A 27,313-nucleotide genomic window follows, 5' to 3' on the forward strand; every position below is an offset into this window, starting at 1 on the left:
ACATGGGCTTCAGTAGTTGTGGCACATGGGCTCAACAGCTGTGGCTCATGGGCTCTAGAGCACAGGCTCAGTAGTTGTGGCACACGGGCTTAGTTGCTCCGTGACACGTGGGATCTTCCTGCAGCAGGGCTTGAACCTGTGTCGCCTCCCTTGGCAGGTGGATTCTTAGCCACTGCACCATCTAGGAAGTCCCTGACTGGGTATGTTTATCCAAAGAAGATATATTATAGGCCAACAGCCACACTGAAATACTCAACATTACTAATCATCAGGGAAATGCAAATTAAGATCACAATGAAATACCACTTCACACCTGTCAGAATGGCTATTATTAAAAAACAACAAATAAAAAATGTTGGTGAGGATGTGGAGAAAAGGGAACCTTGGTACACTGTTGATGGGAATGTAAGTTGGTATTTCCACTATGGAAAATAGTACAGAGATTCCTTTAAAAATTAAAAATAAAACTACCATATGACCCAGTAATCCACTCCTGGATACATATCTGAAGAAAATAAAAACGTTAATTCAAAAAGATAGATGCACCAGAATGTTCATATTTCTATTACTTATAATAGGCAAGATATGGAATCAACCTGTGTCCTTCAATAGGTGACTGGATAAAGATGTGGTATACACAGTGGAATATTACTCAGCCATAAAAAAGAATAAAATTTTGCCATTTGCAACAACATAAATGAACCTGGAGAGTATTATGCTTCATGAAGTAAGTCAGACAGAAAGACAAATACTGTGTTTTTACTTATTATGGAATCTAAAAAGCAAGACAAGTAAAAGACCAAAATCATTGCTTACATTACCATGGCAGCTTTTCACTGGAGATTTCAGTGATTCTCAAACTTATATCTATATGACACTGACAGAGTCTTTTTATTTCAGCTTTTTGATATGATTTTAGAAAGTGGCAAAAATGGTACAAAGAATTCTCACATAGTCTTCACCCGGATTTTCCAAATGTTAACATTTTACCATACTTGTTTTATCGTCCTCTCTGTAGGTGCATGTTATTATTATTTTTTTCTGAATGTTTGTGAGTGACTTGCAGGCACGATGCCCTTTACCACTACATACTTTAGTGTGCATTATCTTAAATATATATGCATATACATACATACATATATACACACACACACATATATGTATACACATACATACATCATTCTCTTACATAGACACAGTACAATTACCCAAATTAGATTTTCACTGATATAGCACATCTAACTAATCTACACAATTTACTCAAATGTTACTAGTTGTTCCATTAATGTCATCTTTAGCAATTAAACATCAATTTGTCATGTCTCTTTATTCTTTAATCTGGGAAAATTCCTCATTCCTTTTCCGTCATGATTTTCACATTTTTGATGCATGCAAGCCACGTACTTTTTAGAATATCCTTCAATTTGGGCGGCAGGCTTTTAAAAATAACCGAGAGTTTAAATTTTCCAACAATCCTTAGGCATTAAATTCTAAAACTTTAGAATTTCCCTCCCAGGCTTACAAGCTCTAGTTGTTAGGAAGGTTCCAGCAGCATTTTTTAGGCTTACCACTAACTGGCAGTGTTTTCACCAGCTCTGTATATTCTGTGTCTGGAAGTTCAGTTCCCTTATTACTCAGCACATTGTCCAGGTTGTTGATATCGATCTTTTCACCTTTAGAAAGTTAGAAATAATTACATATATTAGTGATGATTCGAAATTTTAGGTTGACTAGCAAAAGCATGATGCAGTCTGCATCTACTGCACAGTCTTGGGGGAAATTAGAACTTTAATTGTTTCTTCAATACTAATAGACAAAAGTTCTTTTTAAATTCTGAGAAAAAAAAATTCATTTCTATACTGTTCAATTAATCCACCTAGATAACTAATATAATGTCGTAAGAAAGTGTTACATGATTTTGTTAATAATGTAATCGTTGACAATGTTACCTCAATTATTCAAAAATTCAGTGCCATTTATTGTGCCTGCCTCGAGTTTCATGCAGGGAAACATTTTATTAGGAAGGAAAGCTCTACAGAATGTAGGATTTCTAACTTACATTTAGTCCTGTAGGTATATTTTGTGTTGTTTTATTTTTGCTTCTTTTTACCAAATTTAAATTTATGTAACCCAAGAAAAAACTTTCCATTAGACCTAGCAGTAGGATATTGGGAAAACATGATAGGAAAATAAAAATTATTGTCGAGCCCTGGGGCCCTCAGTTTATTAGTAAATTTATCACTAACCTGTGAAAGCTTTCACGTCATCCATTACCTTTTTCATATCAACTTTCCCAACAACTGCAAGAAAACATACAGACGACACCTACACATATAACATCAAAGAGAAAACGAGCAAAAACAATGGTACTTATCACTTTCTCTAGAATTTTATCCTATTTCTCCCCTTCATTAGTGTGAAACAAGAAAAAGGTTTTACATTTCACATATATAGCTATAGTAACAATGTGACATTGACTTTTTTGCTTTAAGATATTAAAACTTTCAGTCATAGAAGAATGATATGTAAAGGAAGCTCCATTTATTTTAGCTGCTTTTTAGCATTTAGATATTGGAAAACTCTCCATTATTTAGTTAGGCTCCTGGGCAAAATTAAAAGGGTGGTGTATACCATATTTCACTGTTTTAAGTTCAGTAATTTTCCATTCATATAAAGTTGACCCATACTCACTACTTATCCATTATTACAATTAAACCGAAAATAATTCATTGACTCTTTAAATTATATGTGCAAGTTAGAAATAATTCAGGACTTATAGTTAATTGCAGGCTTTGTATATAATAGATATACAATGATTTATTTCATCAGTTTTTTGGGGCGGAATCTTTATTTTTATTTTATTATTTATTTATTTTTTTGGCTACCCATGTGGCTTGTGGGATCTTAGTTTCTGGGCTGGGGATCGAACTTGCGTCCTCGGCAGTGAGAGTGCAAAGCCCTAACCACTGGATCACCAGGGAATTCCCCTATTTCATCAGTTTGTAAAGGGATGTTAAAATAGAAATATTACAGAGACAGAGTAAGCTCACTAAATCAGAATCTCAATTGTATTAAGTATCGAGAAAGAGGAAAGCAGTGACACATTTTTGTGCTTTTATTTTCAGAATGTTTACCTGTTATTTCGCTAATTGCAGAAGACAAAACTTGAATTACATACTACCTTATTGAGAAAATATAACTAATAAGCACAATACAAAATCCACTATAATTTCAGCTAAATTTTAGCATTTTGAGCTAAAAGAAGGTCTTACAAGCAAAGCTGGTTGTCCCACATCTAGAGGCAAGTTTCACTATTTAGTGTAAATTCAAGCAACAAAGAAAATAAGGAAACAAAACATACATGTTGCATTAGTGAATCAAAAATGTTGGAAAATGAAAGGGTAACAACACAATGTCTTCTATAAAAGAACTTATCTTTGAAAAATGGAAAGTAAGAAGTGACCAAAATGCCACTAAATGGCATCTGATTAAGATGGGAAAAAGTGGATTTGCCCAGTGGTGAGACATTTCTTGGCCTTACTGGAATCTTCTAAAGTTAACATATCCTAATTCTTGTCCTTCTGGGAGGGAATTGCTCTGTGAACAGTTACACTTCAACCTCATTTAACATTTCTTAAAAATCAGAGCTTGTTTCCAGCTTTTCAAAAGGGAATTTAAGTCTAGTATCAGCTCTTGGATAACAAGTTCCAGCCACATCATACAGGAATCCTTAGAGCCTTCTAAAAGAGGGAGAACATGTCCACTGTGCTGGCCCGAATTATAGATAACTTTGCTCAGTGATGAGGGTCTCTGAGAGGACAAAAAAGGCGGCATGATACCTCTTTCTCTCTATCTTAAATAGCTGGGGGAACATGATCTCTGCAAATGTGATGCAACTTGGGGTGAAACTGTAATCATTCTGCTCATTAGGCTTTCTTTGTTTCTCCCTCATGGTTTTCAAATTTACTCTTTTTAAATTCTTTTTCATCCCACTGTCACAAGTCCTGCCCTCTGCAACCTCTCCCCACTTTTTTTCTTTTTCCCTTATCTTCCCCCGGTCCTTCAGTAATCTTGACATTTTCAGCAATGTGTAGACTTCATAGTGCAAAACCCATTAACGTAAGTTAATGGAAATGTCCAGAGAAAGAGTTTGTTCTCTAGGTTCTCAAAGTTTTTCTCAACAGCTTGATGTCAAGTAAGTATTTTGAAGAGGTCTATAACGATAAGCTCCCACGCGTGCAGAGGTGCCTGGTAGTAACAGTAATGACTGGAACAATATGGCAAAGATGACAATAATTAGCAACTGTACTGGACGCTTTATGTACCAGACACTGGTCTAGATTAATCCTCACAAAATCTCCATCAAGTACACGCTAATAATGTACTCCTTTCATCTATGAAGAAACTGAGGCAGAGAAACATTAAGATGACACAACTTTTAAGCAGAAGAGTTTGAATTCAAACCCAGTCAGTCTCGCTCCAGAGTCTGTACCTTTAACCACTATGCTATTTGAACTTTGAATGGTCACCATCTGCTGCTCACCATCAACTGGCAGGCTCTGTGTCAGATCTTCAAGTTCCTTTTCGGTGAGGTTCATCCCCATGCTTCCCAGAACTGTGTCCAGTTTACTAACATCAATTTCCCCTCCTTAAAAAAGAGACAGGGATAAGAGCAAAATATAGTAACTCTAAAATGTGACATAAACAGGCAATCCAATTCTTCTGTTCAGTTAATGGGTGGTGGTGTTGATTACATTTTCAGACTGGTTGACTTCACTGTTGATTAAATTTCCTGAATAAAAGAAGGCCTTTCTTTTATTTTTTTTATACTACAGATTTAGATTTTGATTATTTCAAGCCCTGCCAAAGTCTGGGAAGTTCCAAAGGAATGTGGATTGTTCTCTAAAAACACAACATAACAAAAGTAAATGATACCCACTTACATAAGGTACATAAATAGGCAAATTCATAGAGACAGGAAGTAGAGTAGTAGTTACCAGGGGCTGGGGGAGGGGAAATGGGGAGTTACTTTTTAATGGGTTTCTTGTTAGAGTTTCTGTTTGGGATGATGAAAAGGTTCTGGAAATGGACGGTGGTAATGGTTGCGCAAGATTGTGTTCCTAATGTTACTGAACTGTTCACTAAAAAATGGCTAAAATAGTAAATTTTATCTTATGTGTATTTTACCACAATAAAGAAATGGTAAATTACAGAGCACTCTATAGAAGAATCCTTTTTTAATGAAAAATTTTAAAAAATGGGAGCATAGTTAATTTACAATGAATGCTGTTTTAGCTTCAAGTGTACAGCAAAGTGATTCAGTTACACACACATATATATTCTTTTCCAGATTCTTTTCCATTATAGCTTATTATAAGATACTGAGTATAGTTCCCTGTGCTATGCAATAAGTCCTTGTTGTTCTATTTTATATATATTAGTGTGTATATGTTAGTCCCAAACTTCTAATTTATCTAACTCACAATTAAAAAATGGTCCATTACAGAGCACTCTTTAGATGAATCTTAAGGATAGAGTAAACATATATGACAAGAAGGCAGGGTTCATATTTAAATATCAAGGAAATAAGTTAAATATGAATCACAAAAACCTTGAATTCATCTGCTTTTTTCATTATGACTCTCTCCTACCTCTAAGAGTCTTTATACCTTCCAGCAATCTGTTCTGATAGATTTTTCCATCAGCTGTAAGAAAACACATAATTCAGGTACTAAGATGATTTAAAAATCATTTCAGAAATAAGGCTTTAGAAATTTTTCCATATCTATCAACTTATAAAAACATTATGAAATAAAAAACTTTAAAAATGTGATCATTTTACTTTCTCTTTGGCAAGTAAAGCCAGTATTATTATTATTATTATTCAACCTTGCTGAAATATGCAGTATTTTAATTTTCTCATTCGGATTTCTAGTAAACTACCACACTTCCTTTTTCTTAAATTTCCTCGCTTAACATTAAGTATTCCAGTAGAATTAAGAGTAATGGCAGGCATTTCTCAGTGCCGTATGTTTCTTGATTTCCAAATGAAGAACTAAATTACGCAATAAAGATTTCTTAATCTTTGACAAGCCTTTTCCTCGCGTCTCAAACAGAACAGACATTCTTACTTAAGCACCCAAATCTAAGTTTGCTTGTAAGTTTTATTGCAGAGTGTCTTAAAAGCAGCACTACTGACATTTTGGGCTGGGTAGTTCTTTGCTGCAGGGAGCTGTCCTGTGCACTGCATGTCTTCTATCCACTAGATGCCAGTGGCACCTTCCCCTCCCCCACCAAGTTGTGACAACCAAAAATGTCTCCAGACTTTGCCAAATGTTTCCTCCGGAGCGAAACTCTCCCTATTTGAGAACCACTACTACATTGATATTTGAAAGGCTTACCATCAACCGGTTACTTTTTTAACGGCTCCAAGCGTTCCTCATCTGTAAATTCTATCCCCATGTTTTCCAGAATATCTTCTGTGTCACAGATATCAATGTCCTCCCCTACAAATAATAAGAATTATAAAATTAAGAATTTTAAAAATTATTTAAAGATTTAAAATGTAAAAATAAATAATCTTTTCCTATGTAGCAATGATCTCAAGAGCAAATCTTCAACAGAAACACATGTGAAAGGTATTATCTCCTCATCTTGTGGACAGCGTGATATAGTACACAATAAAATGTAGGGATATAAAGTGCCACTATAAATTAAAATGTTTTAGATGGTTGATCTTTAGTTATTGAATGGAATTCGTGTTAGTCTTTATACAATTACCTATAAAAGTTGAAGCTTTCCTTCATCTACAGTGTTAACCTATACTTTGGTCATTTTAACTCATATATAATAACTATAAACTCATATGAAATACGCTGTTGACAAATGCTTCATAGAATAAAATACTTGCTATCAAGATGTGCACTGAAGCACTGTTACTAAAATAAAGATTATCCACAGTTAAATCAACTCTGGGGAATTCATTATATACAATTCATGAACAAAAAGGAAAAATGCCTCAATCAATGACAATAGGTATAATGAAAAATACCATTAAATATAATTTAGTATAATTATTTATGTTCTTAGATCTAGAGTATTTGTCACTCACCTATAATAGCTTTTACTCCATCCATTAGCTTATTGAGAACAATCTTTCCATTAGCTATTAGAAAAGGCACAATTAGGAAGAACAGAAAGAGAAATTAAGGAAACTCTCCCATTCACCATTGCAACAAAAAGAATAAAATACCTAGGAATAAACCTGCCTAAGGAGGCAAAAGATCTGTATGCAGAAAACTTTAAGACATTGATGAAAGAAATCCAAGACGACACAAACAGATGGAGGGACATACCATGTTCCTGGATTGGAAGAATCAACATCGTGAAAATGACTGTACTACCCAAAGCAATTTACAGATTCAATGCAATCCCGACCAAATTACCAATGGCATTTTTCACAGAACTAGAGCAAGAAATCTTACGATTTGTATGGAAACGCAAAAGACCCCGAATAGCCAAAGCAATCTTGAGAAGGAAAAATGGAGTTGGTGGAATCAGGCTTCCTGACTTCAAACTATACTACAAGGCCATAGTGATCAAGACAGTATGGTACTGGCACAAAAATAGAAAGGAAGATCAATGGACTAGAATAGAGAACTCAGAAGTAAGCCCAAACACATATGGGCACCTTATCTTTGACAAAGGAGGCACGAGTATACAACGGAAAAAAGACAGCCTCTTCAATAAGTGGTGCTGGGAAAATTGGACAGCAACATGTAAAAGAATGAAAGTAGAACACTTCCTAACACCATACACAAAAATAAACTCCAAATGGATTAAAGACCTACATGTAAGGCCAGACACTATAAAACTCCTAGAGGAAAACATAGGCAGAACACTCTATGACATCCATCAAAGCAAGATCCTTTTGGACCCACCTCCTAGAATCATGGAAATAAAATCAAGAATAAACAAATGGGACCTCATGAAACTTAAAAGCTTTTGCACAGCGAAAGAAACCATAAACAAGACTAAAAGGCAACCCTCAGAATGGGAAAAAATAATTGCCTATGAAACAACGGACAAAGGATTAACCTCCAAAATATACAAGCAGCTCATGAAGCTTCATACCAAAAAAGCAAATAACCCAATCCACAAATGGGCAGAAGACCTAAATAGACATTTCTCCAAAGAAGACATACAGATGGCCAACAAACACATGAAAAGATGCTCAACATCACTAATCATCAGAGAAATGCAAGTCAAAGCCACAATGAGGTATCACCTCACACCAGTCAGAATGGCCATCATCACAAAATGTGGAAGCAACAAATGTTGGAGAGGGTGTGGAGAAAAGGGAACTCTCCTGCACTGTTGGTGGGACTGTAAGTTGGTACAGCCACTATGGAAAACAATTTGGAGGTTCCTTCAAAAACTACAAATAGAACTTCCATATGATCCAGTCATCCCACTCCTGGGCATATACCCAAAGAAAACCATAATCCCAAAAGAAACTTGTACCATCATGTTTATTGCAGCACTATTTACAATAGCCAGGACATGGAAGCAACCTAAATGCCCATCAACAAATGAATGGATACAGAAGATGTGGCATATATATACAATGGAATATTACTCAGCTATAAAAAGGGATGAGATGGAGCTATATGTAATGAGGTGGATAGAACTACAATCTGTCATACAGAGTGAAGTAAGTCAGAAAGAGAAGGACAAATACTGTATGCTAACTCACATATACGGAATCTAAAAATGGTACTGATGAACTCAGTGACAAGAACAAGGACGCAGATACAGAGAATGGACTGGAGAACTCGAGGTATGGGAGGGGGCAGGGGGTGAAGGGGAAACTGAGACGAAGCGAGAGAGTAGCACAGACATATATATACTACCAACTATAAAATAGATAGTCAGTGGGAAGTTGTTGTATAACAAAGGGAGTCCAACTCGAGGATGGAAGATGCCTTAGAGGACTGGGGCGGGGAGGGTGGGGGGGACTCGAGGGGGGGGAGTCAAGGAAGGGAGGGAATATGGGGATATGTGTACAAAAACAGATGATTGAACTTGGTGTACCCCCCCAAAAAAAATTAAAAAAAAAGAAAAAAAGAAAAGGCACAATTAATACAAATGATACAGACTCAGAAAAAAGGTATAAAGTACTTGTTTATACCTCTTGGTCAAAAATCTACTCTTTCTATTGCATTTTATAAAGCCATATTTAATTTATAATTACTAGATTTCAATAATTCATCCAATGAAATTAAGAACCACCTGTTTCCTGGATCATAGGGTTTCTCGAGCTCATATGAAGCTACACGGCTTCATAAGGAGGTCAAGATTTGATTTATGCCAGCCACAAAGTTCCATCAGTGGTCACCTCAAATGCAAAAGAGTTCATGCTTTTCATCTTCCATTTCTTTTCTCCAATATTTTCAATCACCATGATGATGCAAATACTTGATATCTATACATTTGAGACAACTATTAAAGCTTTGTACCATTTCCCACCACAGGAAATATTCTTCCTCACTACTTTTTTGTCTACTAATTAATTCATTCATTAAGTATGTAAAGCATTGTTAATATGAATCAGTCTGCGTAGTAGGCTTTGGGGTATGTGGCAGACATTGCTTGTTGTCTAACAATCAGCTATAAATACCTACTATTATTCTTTCTGCTAACAGAATTCTAATTTAGTAACCTTCCTCCATGTGGCCACACACCTCAGGCAAGATTGGGCCCTTCATAAGCCTCAGGAAGTGGATTGTGCCAAACTAGACTCAAAGCTAGTAGAAAGAAGGGAATAAGAAATTAGCGTGGAGGTAAATGATATTGAGAACAGAAAAATCAAGAGAATCAAGAAAATGAAACGTTGGCTCTTTGAAAAGATCAATAAAGTTGACAAGTCTTTAGCTAGGTTGATTCAGAAAAAAAAAAAGAAAAAAGATGCAAAATACTAAAATAAATAATGAAAGTGGGGACATGCTACAGACCTCAGAGAAATAAAAAGGATTATGTGAGAATACTATGAATAATTGCATGCCAACAAATTAGATAACCTAGATTAAAAGGATATATTCTTAGAAACATAAATTACCAAAACTGACTCCAGAAGAAATAGAAATAGACCTTTAAAGACCTGTAAGAAGTAAAGCGATTGAATCAGTAATCAAAAACCTCTCAACAAAGAAAAGCCTGGGACCAGTTGGTTTTACTGGTGAATTTGATGACCATTTAAAGAAGAATTAATACCAATTTTCCTCAAACTCAGAAAAATAGAAGAAGAGAAAATAATTCCTATTTCATTCTATGAGGCTGGTATTACCCTAATACCAAAGGAAGGATTAATGTAAAGTAATTGCTTAAAATACATGACACCAAACATATGACAAAGGAGGCAAGACCATACAATGGAGAAAAGATAGCCTCTTCAATAAGTGGTGCTGGGAAAACTGGACAGCTACATGTGAAAGAATGAAACTAGAACACTACCTAACACCATACACAAAAATAAACTCAAAATGGATTAAAGGCCTAACTGTAAGACCGGACAACATAAAACTCTCAGAGGAAAATATAGGCAGAACACTCTCTGACATAAATCATAGCAAGATCCTTCTTGACCCACCTCCCAGAATAATGGAAATAAAAACAAAAATACACAAATGGGACCTAATGAAACTTAAAAGCTTTTGCACAGCAAAGGAAACCATAAACAAGACAAAAAGACAACCTTCAGAATGGGAGAAAGTATTTGTAAATGAAGCAACAGACAAAGGATTAATCTCCAAAATACACAAGGAGCTCATGCAGCTCAATATCAAAAAAACAAACAACCCAATCCAAAAATAGGTGGAAGACCTAAATAGACATTTCTCCAAAGAAGACATACAGATGGCTAACAAACACATGAAAAGATGCTCAACATCACTAATCATTAGAGAAACGCAAGTCAAAGCCACAATGAGGTATCACCTCACACTGGTCAGAATGGCCATCATCAAAAAATCTAGAAACAATAAATGCTGGAGAGGGTGTGGAGAAAAGGGAACCCTCCTGCACTGTTGGTGGGAATGTAAGTTGGTCCAGCCACTATGGAAAACAGCCCCTACACCTGAACGCCGCGCGCGAGATCGGGGAAGGAGGCGCTCCTGGCTAGGGGGTCTTGTCTCCCAGTCCCGGTCCCGCTGCCCTGCCCCAACCAGGCTCTGCACCGCCTCCGCGCTCCCTATTTTGGCGGCCGGCACGCTCCGTAGCGGGGCCGGCGCGCAAGGTCGGAGGTTGTGGGGCGGGGCTAGCGTCGGTGCCGCCTCCTCTGTCTCAGCCGTAGTGAGCGTCTCGTGCCCCGCGTCCCGCGCCCCGGGGCCCCGCGTCCCACGTCCCGCAGCGCGCTCGCGGGCGGAGCCGGCTGCCAGTCTGTGGGCGCCGTGCGGACGCTGAGGATGGCTCTGAGCGAGGAGCCGGCCGCGGGCGCCGCGGAGGACCCGGCGGAGGACCGCGCGGAGGATGCGGCGGAGGACGCGGCGCTGGCCTGCGGAGCCGCCCTCGAGTCTTTCGGCGAGAGCGGGGAGACGCGGGAGCTGCTCGGCAGCCTGCCGGCGGTGCTCGGAGACCGCGCGGCTCGGGAGGGCGCCCTGGAGCGGTTCCGGGGTGCGCGCGGGTCGGAGGAGGGGCGGGCAGGGGGGCCCGTGCAAGCTGTACAGGTCCCTTGTCCTGCGTTCCCAGACGCGTGCGCGCGAGAGAGGTGGAGAGCACCCGGCCTCCTGGTCCACCTGGGTTAGGGGGGTGGGGGTGGACATCCCTGGGCGCCTCATCTTCCAGTCCTGTCCCCACCCCTGCCCTGGGACCACAGCAAGGCCCAGTTTCTCTGAGACAAATGTGTGGACGGGGCAGTGGGAAGAGGGGAGGCGAGAACAGGTTGGAGTGGGCGGGGGCCGGGCTGGCTGTGAGGTTGTGGGAGCGCCACCCAGAACCTTAGCCATAGACAGGCCTGTAGCTCTGCCGAGAGTGTGCAGCCCGGCGGAGTAGTGCTACTCCTCGCAGCGCAGGATATTAGGCGCACCGTAGGATGCTTAGTCTAGGTTCTGCAAGTATAGACAGACCATTGCAGTTTGTAACGGATAACTTCCAAACGACTCCTAAGGATCCCATGGTTAGATAGCTGTGTAGGGTTTTGTGATTCAGTAAAACTGTGTTTGTGGACGCTTTTAGCTGAAGAAATTTCTGCTTAATATTGTCTTCGTGGGTTTGTAATGACAGCTCTGACTTCAGGAGGGGGCATTGTGGCTGGCTGAGTGGAAGGAGCACACGCTTTGGTAGCTCGTCCCTGGGCTTGAATCCCCGTCAGCTACTTGGGCTAGTTGCTTGCTTGTGCTGTTTCTCTGGCTGTGACGGGGTTAGCACTGACAATACCTCCCGCACAGAACTGTCCTGAGGGTGAGGTGCATATCCAGGGACCAGTGAAAGCCCACTTTCCCACTCTTGGGGAGTGGTCAGATGTGGAGGTGTGTGGTGCATGAGAACTGCCATAGGTCGAGTGGTCGTGGGATCTGATAGGAGCAGTTCTAGTTGCTGATAGGAGTGGAAACCAGGCTGCCTGGGATTAAGGAGGCCGTGGTGTGAAGGACTGGGAGGGCGCATGGCTTGGTGTGTGTGGCAGAGGAGAGTGAAGGGTGTGGAATGTGTGTGTCTAATGAAGGGGAGAACTTGGCTGTCAGCAGGTGGTGAGGGAAGGAAGAAGCGAGGACCTGAGTGGACGGTGTGCTGAGCAAGTGGAGAGCAGAGGCGGGGGCACAGTGGCCTTGAGGAGGTGGCTGGGTGGGGGCTCACTCCAGCTGGCCTGTGCTCTCGGGAGCTTCCCTGAAAGTCAGCGTGGGAAAACTCAAGTGTTCCTGAGGCTCATGTGCATGTTAATTCTCACGTATTTTTTTTCAGTGATAATGGACAGATATCAGGAGCAGCCTCACCTGTTGGACCCACACCTAGGTAAGAATAAAGTCTAAGGATTTTGACTTTGATCATTCAGTTACAGATGATCACAAATGCCTTGGTGCGTGGAGTGTGTGTGTGTGTTTGCGCGCACATGCATGTGTGCGCGGGCCAGCAGAGGGTATCAGGATGAAGTGCCCAGATCTTACTACAGTAGTAACACCTGCTCCTGGCAGTGAGCTTGGAAAGGAGGAAGGTAGCGATAGTAACTCAGGTTGAAGGGCAGCATGGGATGGAGGTTAGGGTCACGAACCGAGGGCTAGACCACCTAGGTTTAATTCCCAGCTTCTCCATTTAGCTGCTCTGTTCCTGAGTTTTCCCACCTGTGGTACAGGGTCATCAGCGCTACCAGCTCCCAGGGCTGTGGAGATCTTAAACACATGACCAGGGAGGGAGGCACCAAGCGTTAGCCTCAGTGTGCGCACAGGTACCTTTTAAAAAGTGGGCTGGTGCTGTGCGTGCTGGTTTTTCTTTTTTAAGTAACCAACAGGTTTTGCAGAAGGTGAGCTTCTGAACTCTGAGCTATCTCAGGCAGAATAAATACATTTCATGTGTGGTTGGCAGCTTGGCTGAGTGGGGATGGAAGGCATGGGTCCATCGTCTTCCCTCGTCCAGTTATGCCACGTCCGTGTCTGAGTTTCTTTTTCAAGAGCCTTTTTTGCTTTGGAAAGTTTCTAGAACCTGATATTTTAAGAGGGTATGACTTGTTCTAGGCCTTTTTTTCTTATGCTGAGCATTAGCTGGACAGTTTTAGGCTGAAGACGTGCATCCTTTGGTACAGGGGACTTTGCTTCTGGTGTGTTTTTGATCATTGCTCTGCTTTCTCTTTTCTGGTGTGGCTGTGAACTGGATGTTGAATTTTCAGGAGTGATCCTCTGGGTCCCTAAGCTTTTCCCTTACAAGTCTGCTTTTGGATCTTTGTTCTGTGTGTAGAAGACGTTCTTGAATTTATTTTCACAGTTTTTACTTTCTAAGAGTGCTGGTCCTTGGTTTGGTATATTTCAGAGTTGTCTCACACGTCAGGTTTTCCTCCTGGGGAGCACACGCCTAGCTTCTGGGTCCTGTGGCCCTGAGGGGAGGGTCCTGCTGTGGGCCTCCTAGCCCAGAATTCCCTTTTGAGTCGAGCACCGAGCCTGGCTTTTAGCTGTAAGCCCTTCAGCCTACTCTTTTTGGGACACCTCTGTACAGGATAGTTTTGTGCACTAATGGAGTGTTCTAGATCTGTGCTGTCTGGTGAGGTTGCCACTAGCCATGTGGGACTCTTGAACCTTGAAGTATGGCTCATATGACTGAGAAACTGAATTTAATTTAATCTAATTTTTTTTCTTCTTTGAATTTTAAATTTTATTTGATTTAAATTAAAAAAAAAAACCCAGATGTGGCCAGTGGCTATGGTATTCTCCACTCTCAGGAGTAAACTGATGTAGTCTTCTGCCTGGATGGGCCTGGGGCTGTGGCCTGGAGACCTTGGACCGCTCCTCCTGTTTTCAGCCCCACCTTCGTCCTGCTGTGGGCTGTGCCCAGCACCTCAGGCCTCTGGCCTCACACTGTGACCCCGCTGCTGGGCTCTGCTGCTGTGCTTCTCCTGGGTGGCTCAGTTATAGCTTGAGAGTCACTGCTGAAGTCTCTTGGCTACTGTTTCTTCTCCTCTTCTCTTTTTCCTTGTGGATTTGTTTCTCTTTCTTTGTTGATTTACTGGGGTTTGGAGAGTGGGGGTTGCTGAGGGAAACATTGGAGTCTACTTTCCTGTTCTCTGTTCTTGCTTGAGGGCTGTGCTGTCTTTCCAGGTCTGTCTCAGCTGAGTTCTGACTGTCATCTACCGTTCCCCAGGTTCCCCTCTTTCCTCTGGGGTCAGCTTTTCTTTGTAATTTGGTCTTTTCATCTTGTTGGTTGTGTCCGTGTTTCAGACCAAATGGATGCAGACAAGGGCTCCTCTGTTTCTGTTTTGTAAATTGGAGCATTTTCATCTAGACTTTTCCTGAATGGGATTCTGATGGGCAGCTCCTTGTGGGACAGTATGGCGAGTTGATGGACAGATTTTCTCTTAGAGCAAGTGAGTTGGTCAAGTTTTCTATCACATCGTGGATGTTCCAGATGCCAGAATGTAGGCCTTCATCTGAGATGCTCCTGTCTCCGCTGGAGAATCTTTCATTTACCTGAGTGTTTGTTCATAGTTTCGTCCCAGGTGAGTGAGTCTGGGGCTACAGCGACCACAGACCCCTCCCATCTTTGGGCCCCACCGCACTGCTGATTCCGGGCTCTCCTTGGCTGTGTAGGCGGGCATCTATGACGTGGGCTTCTCTGCCTGTTTGATTTGGAGCTGCCTTTCTCCCAGAAGTCTTTACAGCCGCTCTCTCCTCAGTCTTGCCACTGGTCAGGACTTTGTGTTTTGTGCAGCTGTTCTTTTACTGGGTCTTAGGAGCAGTGGGAGGCAGATGTGTATGGACTCCTGTTTTGTCCAATTTTGTACTCTTGCAAGTAGCCCAACAAACATCCTTAGCACACCTCTTTGTACAATTTTCCAGATATTTTGTTAGAGTGATTTTCAGAAAGTGGAAGTGCTGAGCTTTTGATACTTTAAATTCAACTTAAGTTTCCATCGACAGTATATGAAAGTGTCCTTTTCTTTACATCATTGCCAAGACTGGATTTGAATATTTGAAATCTTTATGAACAAAAAGTTATCTATTAAAGGGGGAAAAGGCATCACGTGCTTTTATTTTGCATTTATTTTGCATTTTGTTTCCTTGTGAGGGTGAATTTTTTTTTTTTACATTTATTGTTACATTTGCTGTGTATTTCTCCCTTTGTGAATTGTCCATTCATTTCCATTCACTCTTGCTGTTTTTACTTTGCTTTAAATGATTTTTAAATGAATCAGTTAATCATCACAATAACCTCATAATACCTATGGAAGATCATTATTATTAACCACACTTTACAGAGAGGGAAATGCAGCACAGTTCTGAGAGATTAACTTACCCAAGGACACACAGCTATTTAGCGTTCCAGCCAAGATTTAAATGCAGACAGTCCACTCAGATCCTCAGACTGAAGGTGATGAGAAATCTACAAGTCCTCAAGGCTGTTTTAAACAAATGCTTTAAAAATCCTCTCAGTTCTGGATTCTAGAATTCTTTGGCATCAGCCCTGTCTTCTTTCCTCCTGGGAAAGCTTGCAGGCCTTGTGAGGGGTAACTGAAGGTTGGTGGGTACTAGGTGAGGACCAGGTATAGGGAAAATGCTTCTGATGTCTGAGAAGTGAGCCTCTGCCTGAGGCTGGCAGTGCTGCAGGGGAAGGGCAGGGCGGTGGGCTCCCCAGCCCACCTCTTATGGTCAATCTTGGGTTCATGGCAGTTCCCACTAGGAATGCCCATTGGTCAGGAGGTGAAAGGTGGTATGACACTTGTCTCTAAGTTGCAACCTTGTACCTGTGGCACTGCCTTTATTCTTGCCTAAAACCTGTCTCCATAGTTGATCAGAATAGTAGCACTTGCTGTGAGTTGTTCAGAGGGATCTGAATGCGTTTTGAGAGTATTATAAAGTGAACTGGAAAAGGTCCCTTTTAGAAAAAGGAAAGAGTAGTCACGAATGCTGGTCCTTTGGCACGCTGCACCTACTTCATGACGTTTGCTCTTGCTTTTTAATATTATGTAGTGTATTTTGTCTGCTGAATTAAAAAAAATATTTATATTGTCAGAACTATCAGTCTCTTCTTTTGTGTTTGGCATTTGGTTGTTTGCTTTAGAAGTTTATTTTTCCTATTCATATTGTGCCCTTCAGTTGTTGAATAGTCCAGCAGGCCACCCCCAACCCTAGTGTGAAATGCCATTTTAAATGTGTATTAAATACTCACATATATTGGCCTTCGTTTCTAGCCTTTCTGTTCTATTCCTTTAATCTAGCTCCAAGCTTTTTTATCCTTGTCGTTTTGGTTTGCGTTAATTGCGCTGTTATTTTTGTCAGAGTCCGACCTTCTTATTTTTCTCACTGTTGTGTTTTGTTCTTTCATTAATGCAGATGCACTTCAGAATTATTTTATCACCCCCAGAAAATCCCTTTGAAATTCTGTTAAATCTGCAAATTCATGTACGGAGATTTGACATCTTTACAAGGTTGAATTTTTCTGTGTAAGAAAATAATAATATGTCTCTAATTATTCAGATCTTTTGTGTCCCTCAGTAAAGTGTGGTAATTTTCTTTAGGTGAGTCCTGGAAGCATTTTTTTTTAGGTTCATTTCTAAGTATGCTTTTTATCTTTCATTGCACTTGTAGAACTATCTTTGTTATGTTTTCTAACTGATTTTTGTGGTGTTACAGCGAAAATATACTTTGTATACTTATTTTGTAAATGGCAACAGTGCCATGGTATATATATGTGGTATATATAGATGTATATGTATATATACACATATCTTAAAAAATAACAGCTTTATTGTGATATAATTTACATACCAAGGGAATTCCCTGCCAGTCCAGTGGTGCTTTCATTGTGTTGGGCCTGGCTTCAATCCCTGGTCAGGGAACTAAAATCCTGCAAGTCATGTGGTGAGGCCAAAAAAAAAAAAAAATTTACATACCATAGAGTTAACCCTTTAAAATGTACAATTCGTCGTTTTTTTTTAGTACATCACAGAGTTGTGCAGCCATCATCACTAATTCCTGACCATTTTCATCACTCCTAAAGGAAACTCATACATATCAGCAAGTTATACGTATCCCTGTTCGTCCAGTCCCTGGTAACCACGATCTGTCTCTGTGGATTTGTGTAGTCTGTGCATTTCATATGATGGAATCAGACAATATATGGTCTTTTGTGATTAGTGTCTTTAATGCAGCATAATGTTTTCAAAGTTTATTGTGTAATGAAGTACTTTACTACTTTTTTCAGTTTCTTTTGAATTTTTTAAAAAGGTGAACAATTATATGGTTTTTAAATAATGTTAATTTGATCTCTTTATCCATGGTTATACATTTTCATTCTTCCTTTAAAAGTTTTTAAAAGTTAACTTTATTGAGATATAATTTACATGCAATAAAATGCACCCAAATTTAAGTGTACAGTTTGAATTTTGACAAATGTCTGCACCTTTACCACTATCAAGGTGAAAAAATTCCCATTACCACAAGAAGTTACTTAATTTCCCTTTGCAGTCAGCACCCCCACCCTGGCCCTGGGCAACCAGTGTTCTACTTACTCTGGTTTCTAATGGTAAAGTAGTATTTCTGAGACTCATCCGTGTTGTTGCATGTGTACCAGCAGTTTGTTCCTTTTCTGTTGAACCATACTTTATTCGTTCACCAGTTGTTTCCAGCTTTGGGCTGTTATTAACGCTGCTATAAACATTCAGACTATTTGAGTGGTCGTATGTTTTCATTTCAATGTAAGAGTGGAATTTCTGCGTGTATGGTAAAGGGAGGTTTTATGATAAACTGCCAACATTCCATGTTTTCGTAAAAGTTGTACCATTTTACATTTCCAGCAACAATCTGAAAATTCCAGTTGCCCTTTGTCTTTAACAGCACTTCGCATTGTCAGTCTTTCTGATTTTAGTCATTGTAGTTGGTATGTAGTGGTATCTCACTGTAATTTTACTCTTCATTTCCTAGGTGTGTATTGCAGCATTTCACAACTATTAAGACTTACAGCCCACCATAATATGGTCTGTTTTGTTCAGAGTTCCATGTGCACTTGAGAAGAATGTCTTTCTGCTTTTGGTTGGAGTGCTCTATAAATGTCATTTAAATAAGGTGGTTAATAGTGTTATTTGGGTCTGTTATGTCCTTACTGATTTTCTTTTTGTTGTTTTATCAATTCTTGGGAGAGGAGTATTGAAATCTTCAACTCTATAGAGTCGTCTATTCCTCCTTTCAGTTCTCTCAGTTTTTGCTTTGTTTATCTTGAAGTTCTGTAATTTCTTATATGCGCTTATAGGGTGGTTAAGTCTTCATGATGAAGTGATCCTTATATCATTATAATATGTGCTCCATGGGAATTTCCTGGCAGTCCAGTGGTTAAGATTCCGTGCTTCCACTGCAGGGGGCCCAGGTTCAATCCCTGGTTGGGGAACTAAGATCCTGCAAACCAAATGGCATAGCCAGAAAAAAAGGTCCTCTTTATCTCTGTAATAGTCCTTATTCTGAAGTATATTTTGTCTGATGTTGATGTGGCCTCTCCAGCTTCCTTATATGTAGTGATTGCTTGGTGTATCTTTCAGCTCCCTTTTATGTGTAACTTGCTATGTTTTTATTTTTAAAGTAGGGAGAATGTAGTCATTTTTTTTTTTTTTTAATTTTTGTCTGCATTTGGTCTTTGTTGCCTCTCTTGGGCTTTCTCTAGTTGTGATGGGGGGCTACTCATTGTGTGGTGTGTGAGCTTCTCATTGCAGTGGCCTCTTTTGTTGCAGAGCACGGGCTCTAGTAGCATGGGCTTCAGTAGTTGTGGCATGTGGGTTCAGTAGTTGTGGCCCATGGGCTTAGTTGCTCCGCAGCATGTGGGATCTTTCCGGACCAGGGATTGAACTCATGTCCTCTGCATTGGCAGGTGGATTCTTAACCACTGTGCAACCAAGGAAATCCCCTAATTGGGTCTTCCTATTTTTAAAATTCAATTTGATAATCATTGCCTTTTAATTGTAGTATTTAGGTCATTTAATGTAGTTGTCAATCAGTTTTCTTGCTCTTTGCTTACTATTTGTGCCATCTAGTTTTTGTTTCTTCTTTACTCTTTGCCTACCTTCTTTTGTACTAATTTAGCATTTTTTGGTATTTGATTTTGTTTCCACTGTCATCTCATTAGCTGTTCCTTTGTTTTATATTTGTAGTGATTGCTCTAGGATTTACAATATGTGTCCTCAGTGTGTATCACAGCCTACCTTCACGTGATGTCATGCTCTTTTATGAGAGCCTCACAGCAGGACTCCCATCTCCTGCCTCTTTTTCATACATCTTACCTCTGTGTATGTTATAACCTTACTGTGTATTATTTTTACTTTAAACACTGTTTTTTTTTCAAAGAAATTAAAAAATGAGAAAAATGTCTTTAATATTTATCCATGTATTTATTATTTCTTTAGTCTTTGCTTTCTATAGATTGTAGTTTCTGTCTGGTGTTTATTTTCTGCTTGAAGAATTTATTTTAACATTTCTTCTAGTGTAGATCTACTGGTGATGAATTCTTTTAACTTTTGTTTGATAGTTTGCTTCACTTGCATTTTTGAAAGATATATTGCTGGTTATAGAATTCTATAGAATTCTAGGTTGACAGTTTTTTCTTTCTGCATTTTAAGAGATATGGCTTGATTGGTTCTGATGGGAAATCTGTCTTTACTTATCTCTATGCCTCTGTGTAATGTGTACTTTTTTCCTCTGGCTGCTTTTAGAATTTTCTTTTCATTGCTGTTTTTCAGCAATTGATTATGACATGCCATGGTGTGTTTTTTTTTTTTCCTTTTTATCCTGCTTCGAGTTTGTTGAACCTTTTGGATTGATGGGTTTATAGTTTTTATCAGATTTGGAAATTAAAAAAAATTCTTTAAAGATTAAAAAATATTTGTTTATTTGGCTCTTCTGGGTCTTAGTTGCAGCATATGGAATCTTCATTGCTGCATGCGGGTTCTTAGTTGTGGCATGCTGAATCTAGTTCCCTGACCAGGGACTGAACCTGGGCCCTCTGTGTTGGGAGCGTGGAGTCTTAACCACTGGACCACTGGGGAAGTCCCAGATTTGGAAAATTAAAAAAAAAAAATTATTTTTTTTTATGGCTGCATTGGGTCTTTGTTGCTGCGCACAGGCTTTCTCTAGTTGCGGTGAGCAGGGGCTACTCTTGGTTGGCGTGCGTGGGCTTCTCGTTGTGGTGGCTTCTCTTGTTGTGGAGCATGGGCTCCAGGTGTGTGGGCTTCAGTAGCTGTGACTTGTGGCTCTAGAGCAGAGGCTCAGTAGTTATGGTGCACAGGCTTAGTTGCTCTGTGGCATGTGGGATCTTCCTGGACCAGGGCTCAGATCCGTGTCCCCTGCATTGGCAGGTGGATTCTTAACCACTGTGCCACCAGGGAAGTCCCCTGGAAAATTTTTGGCTCTTATTCCTTGAGGTATTTTCTCTGCCCTTGGCTCCCTTCTCTCCCCCTGTACTCCAGTCACACATCTGCAAATATACTTGATACTGTGGTAGTGTTGCTGAGGTTGTTTAGTTTTTTACTTCTTTTTTCCCCTTAGGGTATAAGTTTTTATTACTGTGTCTTCAAGTTCTCTGAGCTTTTCTTCTGCAGTGTCTAATCTGCTATTAACCCCATTTAATTTTTCATTTCAGATCTTATTTTTCCAGCTCTTGAAGTGGTTTGTTTTTTAAGTATCTTCTGTTTCTTGCCTCATATCTTTCATGTTTTCTTTTACATCCTTGATGATGTTTTGTAGTATTTAAAATTTACATGTACTAATTCTACCATCTTTGTCATTTCTGGGCATTTCTGTTGACTGATTTTCCTTCTAATGTTAGGGCTCACAGAAATTTTAGTCATATATCTAGTAACTTTTGAGTGGATGATGGACATTGTGATTGCTATGTTGTTGGGTGTTTTTAAGTTTTTTGTCTTTAAAGTGTTGAAGTTTGGGAAACAGTTTAGTTAATTGTATATTATGTATATCCTTTCAATCCTTTTTAAGCTTTGTTAGGGCAGGTATAGCTTTTTCTCTTGTTTTTCTCTAATTCAGCCTTACTACTAAGGAAAGACTTTTCTGCACTGTCTGCCAGTTGCTCTGGGTGTTCAACAAGGACTCTGCACTCCGGCCTGATGGAATTTGAATGTCAGACCTATATGAGCTATGGGAACTCTGCCTTAGTGCTTCCTGGTAGTTCTTACCCAGCCTGGTGGACTAAGCACTGTGCATGTGAAGATTCAGCCAAAGATTCGACAGGACCTCTGCAGGCTTCCAGAGCTCATTTTCTGCTTAGCTTCCTCTGGCATGCTGCCCTGCAAATTTCAGCTGACTCATCTTCCTTGAACCCCAGTCTTTGCTCTGCTTGAGTCCCCCCTCTCTGCACTGGGTTCTAAAAATTACTTTCTAGTGGACAGCCTGGGTAGCCAGAGATTCCAGTTGGTTTGTTACTATATGCTGTCTGTTGTTGCAGTGTCTGAAAATGTAATTGTCCAGTTCTCTAATTGTTGGTGGTAAGGCAGTTCCATATCAATTATTCCTTTATAACTGAAGTGGAAATCCTTTTTCTTCTGTCTTACTACATTGGTTAGAAGCAGATTGTTACAAAGTCATGGTAGTTGTAGAGGTGTTTTCTATAAAGCATGATATTAGATATTGATTTGAGATAGAATAATGGTATGAAATAAGAATATTTTTCCTACTTCTTTTTTGTTTGTTTTTTCTTGCAGGACCTTGTTTTTATTCCTTCAGTCTTTTTTTTTTCAAGAACTTTTATTGAGATACAATTGACGTACAGTAACCTGCATATATTTAAAGTGTACAATTTGATATTTTTTTTCTTATTAGTAATGTATATATGGCAATCCATATTTCCCAATTCATCCCATCCCAACTTTTCTGTACATTTTAAAAGCAGGAGTGAATGTTGTATTAACTCTAATGTGCTTTTAGAAACTGTGAAGATGAAAGTTTTTTTTTTTTGCTTTTTGCTCTGTTAATACTTAGATTATATAGATTTACTAATATTAAACCATTCTTATATTTATAAATAGCCCTTTTTTCTTTTGGCATTCTGTTTTAATGTCATGTTGATGTTTAATAGGAAATATTTTATGTTTTTCCCTAGAATGGATGCTGAACTTGTTGTTGAAATTTGTGCAAGATAAGACATCTCCAGCTGACCTCATACATCTGGCTTTTAAATTTCTTTACATCATCACCAAGGTAATACTTACATAGCACTTTGTAGTTGACAGAACACTTTCTTAATATGCTTGGTCCAGAAGTGCCTTCTAAAATGGTATCTCAGGAAAGATGGTTCTCTCACACAGAAGTTGTGTGTTTCATTTTTTCTCTTTTTACCATGTGCTGGAGATCAGATGTTAGTGATGCAGGGGGTCCTTGGGCTGAAGCAGTGCTTTTCAGCATTGTTTTTAGCGTCTTGTGTTTGAATGGATCAAGCACCAGCTAGCCAGAAGGGGAGGGAGAGGATGTATGTACACATATACGTATATACATGTGAATAACTGAGAAAAGCTTACAAGGAAAAAGCAGACAGACTTGGAAGTGGAAGTGCTTCTCCAATGTGAAAGTGCAGATGGCTTTCCAGGGATCTTGTTAAGATGTAGGTTCTGAGTAAGTGGGTGTGGGGTGAGGCCTGATATTCTGCACTCTTACAGGCTCCCAGGTGATGTGTATGCTGGCCTGTAGATGTACCATGGGAGAGACTTGGCCATCTTGGCTGGGGTTTTGCTTCCGTGGGGCCTGCCGTGTGGTGGAGAGAGGCCTGCGTGCACACTCCTAGCCCTCAGTTGGTCGAGTGCAGGGTCTCTCCTGAAGGTGTAGTGCTGTTGTGTTTCATGGAAGCCTTAATGAATTTGGGATCTTTTGGGTTCCCGAGGACTTATTCCTCATAATCAAGGCAGAAGCAAAACTTGTTAGTTTGTAACATACCTATATTTCTGATGAACCAAGATTGGTTGGTCAAATTGGGACAGAACATATTTATGAAATGACTTAAGAAGTAAAGATAGCTTTCTTATTGTTTACTCTTACTAAGTTGTATCACGGTAATATGATGTAATTCTCTTTGATTATTGGGTGGCACAGGTGGTGATTTTTGATAATAGAGAAAAAAATAATTCAGCTACTTTATTGTCTAACTATATGATAATTCAGTGTCTTTTTTTATTTGATAGGTTCGAGGATATAAAACATTTCTTCGTTTATTTCCACACGAAGTAGCTGATGTGCAGCCTGTTTTAGATATGTTTACAAATCAGAGTCCTAAAGACCATGAAGTGAGTGTCCCTTTCCTCCTCCTCCTCATTTCCTGTCCCCCTTATTCCCTGATTTGCCAGCTCCTACACTGGCAGCTTCCTTTCCTGTTTCCTTCAGTTTTATCTTGCGGTGTTTTGTGTCATTCCCTCTGTTTTTATATAGTTCTTTGGCTTCCTGTTTTTACGTATGTTACTTTATTTTCTTTTAAAAATGCCCTTTATAAAGAAAACAATACACCTGTATAAAGTGTGATGATAACTGTATCATCATCCACATTTTTTTAACTTAAAATAGAACTGTCTTGGGTCCCCAAGGCCACCCCAAGTTCAGTCTTGCCTTAGGATCACTACAAGAATTGGCATGTAGTCATTCTTATGGCTGTGACTTACTACAGCAAAATCAGCAGAGGGAGAAGGCACATGGGGTGAAGTCCAGAGGAAAAACCAGGAGTGAGCTTTCGGGGTCGTCTCCCTGTTGCATCACCCAAAGCAGTTGTGATTCTTGCAGGACCTAGTTGTGAGAACACGTGTGAGGTGTTGTCCACCAGGAAGGTCGTGGGGGCTGGCACCCATGATTTCTGTGGGCTGGTCATGTGGGTGCTCTGCCAGGCACATGCTGAAACCCAGAAGGAAAGCAGGTGTTCAGCATAAGCCACGTGTTTGTGCAGACGGTTTGGGCATAGAGTGACCCTCATCAGTTGGGGAACGGTGGGAACGTTTCCAAAGTCCAGGTTCCCAGATGCCCGCCGATGGCGAGCCTTGCAGTCTGGTGTGCTGGGGAGCACTCTTGGGTGCAGGATGCATTCGGAAGGGCATGCAGGTTGTAACTGCAGACTCAGGGAATTGTCTTGCTATGCATGTGCCCTTGTTCTCCTCTGCTTCTCGTGCCTCTGATGGGGAGTCCGGGGGCAAAGCAGAATCTTGTTTTATTGACTCCTCTGTGACTGGAAGTTGAGAATTTTTTCTTTATTCTTAAGTCTTCTGATTTTTTTTTTCAAATCTTTCTCTATTTTCCATTTTCTTGAAAAGCTGATTGCATGTTGAAGGGTGCCAGTGACAAGAAGCCATTGGACTGAAATGTTATGATTTTTCTTTGTTGTTTCACTGTTTCTCTTGGCTGCGTGCCAGAGGGTGTATGGTGGGGTGTGGTGCTCTGCAACCCGGCTCCAAGGCCCTGGAGTTTGGAGGCTTGGGTGGGTGCTGAGCAGGAGGGGTCAGCGGGACTGCGTGGATACCCTTTACACAGGAGTCACATGGCTTTGACTTGGCCCTGTAGACCTGGGAGACCCGCTACATGCTTCTTCTGTGGCTTTCCGTGACCTGCCTGATCCCGTTTGATTTTTCACGTCTTGACGGTAACCTCCACAATCAGCCTGGGCAAGAGCGAGTGCCCACCATGGACCGTATCCTCCAGATAGCAGAGGTGAGTGTGGCCGTGAGGTAATGAGCCGCTGACCAGTGTCCTTTCTCATGCTCTCCTGCCACTAGGGCTTAAATAGGTACACTTGTGACATTTCTTCAGCCATTGTTACTTTTTCAGTGAGGTGGAATTCCATTTTATAACTTACTGTGAAACTGTGATAATTCCTAAAGGAGTCAGGATGAATTACTTTAGCAAATCTCATCTTTCTGTGGATAATGTAGATGCTCTGATGATAGCTTAAAAGAGCTTTCAGAGCAGTCTTGAGAAGGAAAAATGGAGTTGGTGGAATCAGGCTTCCTGACTTCAAACTATACTACAAGGCCATAGTGATCAAGACAGTATGGTACTGGCACAAAAATAGAAAGGAAGATCAATGGACTAGAATAGAGAACTCAGAAGTAAGCCCAAACACATATGGGCACCTTATCTTTGACAAAGGAGGCACGAGTATACAACGGAAAAAAGACAGCCTCTTCAATAAGTGGTGCTGGGAAAATTGGACAGCAACATGTAAAAGAATGAAAGTAGAACACTTCCTAACACCATACACAAAAATAAACTCCAAATGGATTAAAGACCTACATGTAAGGCCAGACACTATAAAACTCCTAGAGGAAAACATAGGCAGAACACTCTATGACATCCATCAAAGCAAGATCCTTTTGGACCCACCTCCTAGAATCATGGAAATAAAATCAAGAATAAACAAATGGGACCTCATGAAACTTAAAAGCTTTTGCACAGCGAAAGAAACCATAAACAAGACTAAAAGGCAACCCTCAGAATGGGAAAAAATAATTGCCTATGAAACAACGGACAAAGGATTAACCTCCAAAATATACAAGCAGCTCATGAAGCTTCATACCAAAAAAGCAAATAACCCAATCCACAAATGGGCAGAAGACCTAAATAGACATTTCTCCAAAGAAGACATACAGATGGCCAACAAGCACATGAAAAGATGCTCAACATCACTAATCATCAGAGAAATGCAAGTCAAAGCCACAATGAGGTATCACCTCACACCAGTCAGAATGGCCATCATCACAAAATGTGGAAACAACAAATGTTGGAGAGGGTGTGGAGAAAAGGGAACTCTCCTGCACTGTTGGTGGGACTGTAAGTTGGTACAGCCACTATGGAAAACAATTTGGAGGTGCCTTCAAAAACTACAAATAGAACTTCCATATGATCCAGTAATCCCACTCCTGGGCATATACCCAAAGAAAACCATAATCCCAAAAGAAACTTGTACCATCATGTTTATTGCAGCACTATTTACAATAGCCAGGACGTGGAAGCAACCTAAATGCCCATCAACAAATGAATGGATACAGAAGATGTGGCATATATATACAATGGAATATTACTCAGCTATAAAAAGGGATGAGATGGAGCTATATGTAATGAGGTGGATAGAACTACAATCTGTCATACAGAGTGAAGTAAGTCAGAAAGAGAAGGACAAATACTGTATGCTAACTCACATATACGGAATCTAAAAATGGTACTGATGAACTCAGTGACAAGAACAAGGACGCAGATACAGAGAATGGACTGGAGAACTCGAGGTATGGGAGGGGGCAGGGGGTGAAGGGGAAACTGAGACGAAGCGAGAGAGTAGCACAGACATATATATACTACCAACTGTAAAATAGTCAGTGGGAAGTTGTTGTATAACAAAGGGAGTCCAACTCGAGGATGGAAGATGCCTTAGAGGACTGGGGCGGGGAGGGTGGGGGGAGACTCGAGGGGGGGGAGTCAAGGAAGGGAGGGAATACGGGGATATGTGTATAAAAACAGATGATTGAACCTGGTGTACCCCCCCAAAAAAAAAATAAAAATAAAAAAAAATTATAAAAAAATAAAAATAAAAAAAATCAAGAGGTAACAAAAAAAAAGAGCTTTCAGGGGGCAATGGTAAGACAAATTACAGGTCCATTTAAAAT

General features: G+C 40.1%; 1 protein-coding gene and 1 long non-coding RNA gene across 4 annotated transcripts in view; one reads left to right on the forward strand and one right to left on the reverse strand.

Annotated features, from left to right (window-relative positions):
- Positions 1 to 1,574: 1,574 nt before the first annotated feature.
- Positions 1,575 to 7,233, reverse strand: LOC130840825 (uncharacterized). Its single transcript, XR_009050064.1, has 6 exons — positions 7,112 to 7,233; positions 6,402 to 6,506; positions 5,652 to 5,705; positions 4,544 to 4,648; positions 2,247 to 2,300; positions 1,575 to 1,673 (listed from the first exon to the last, which is right to left on the reverse strand). It is a non-coding gene; the product is annotated as an uncharacterized LOC130840825 (long non-coding RNA).
- Positions 7,234 to 11,332: 4,099 nt separating this feature from the next.
- The window catches only part of TBCD (tubulin folding cofactor D), a 165,362-nt gene continuing 149,381 nt past the window's right edge, over positions 11,333 to 27,313 (forward strand). For all 3 annotated transcript variants that reach the window (XM_057714659.1, XM_057714661.1, XM_057714660.1), the window contains exons 1-5: positions 11,333 to 11,670; positions 12,955 to 13,005; positions 22,789 to 22,886; positions 23,861 to 23,962; positions 25,218 to 25,364. In XM_057714659.1, coding sequence (XP_057570642.1) covers positions 11,463 to 11,670; positions 12,955 to 13,005; positions 22,789 to 22,886; positions 23,861 to 23,962; positions 25,218 to 25,364 — 606 coding nt within the window. In that variant the 5' untranslated portion in view covers positions 11,333 to 11,462. The remainder of the gene's footprint in view (positions 11,671 to 12,954; positions 13,006 to 22,788; positions 22,887 to 23,860; positions 23,963 to 25,217; positions 25,365 to 27,313) is intronic.

This window comes from Hippopotamus amphibius, chromosome 17 (genome assembly GCF_030028045.1).
Source record: "Hippopotamus amphibius kiboko isolate mHipAmp2 chromosome 17, mHipAmp2.hap2, whole genome shotgun sequence".
Lineage (NCBI taxonomy): Eukaryota > Metazoa > Chordata > Mammalia > Artiodactyla > Hippopotamidae > Hippopotamus > Hippopotamus amphibius.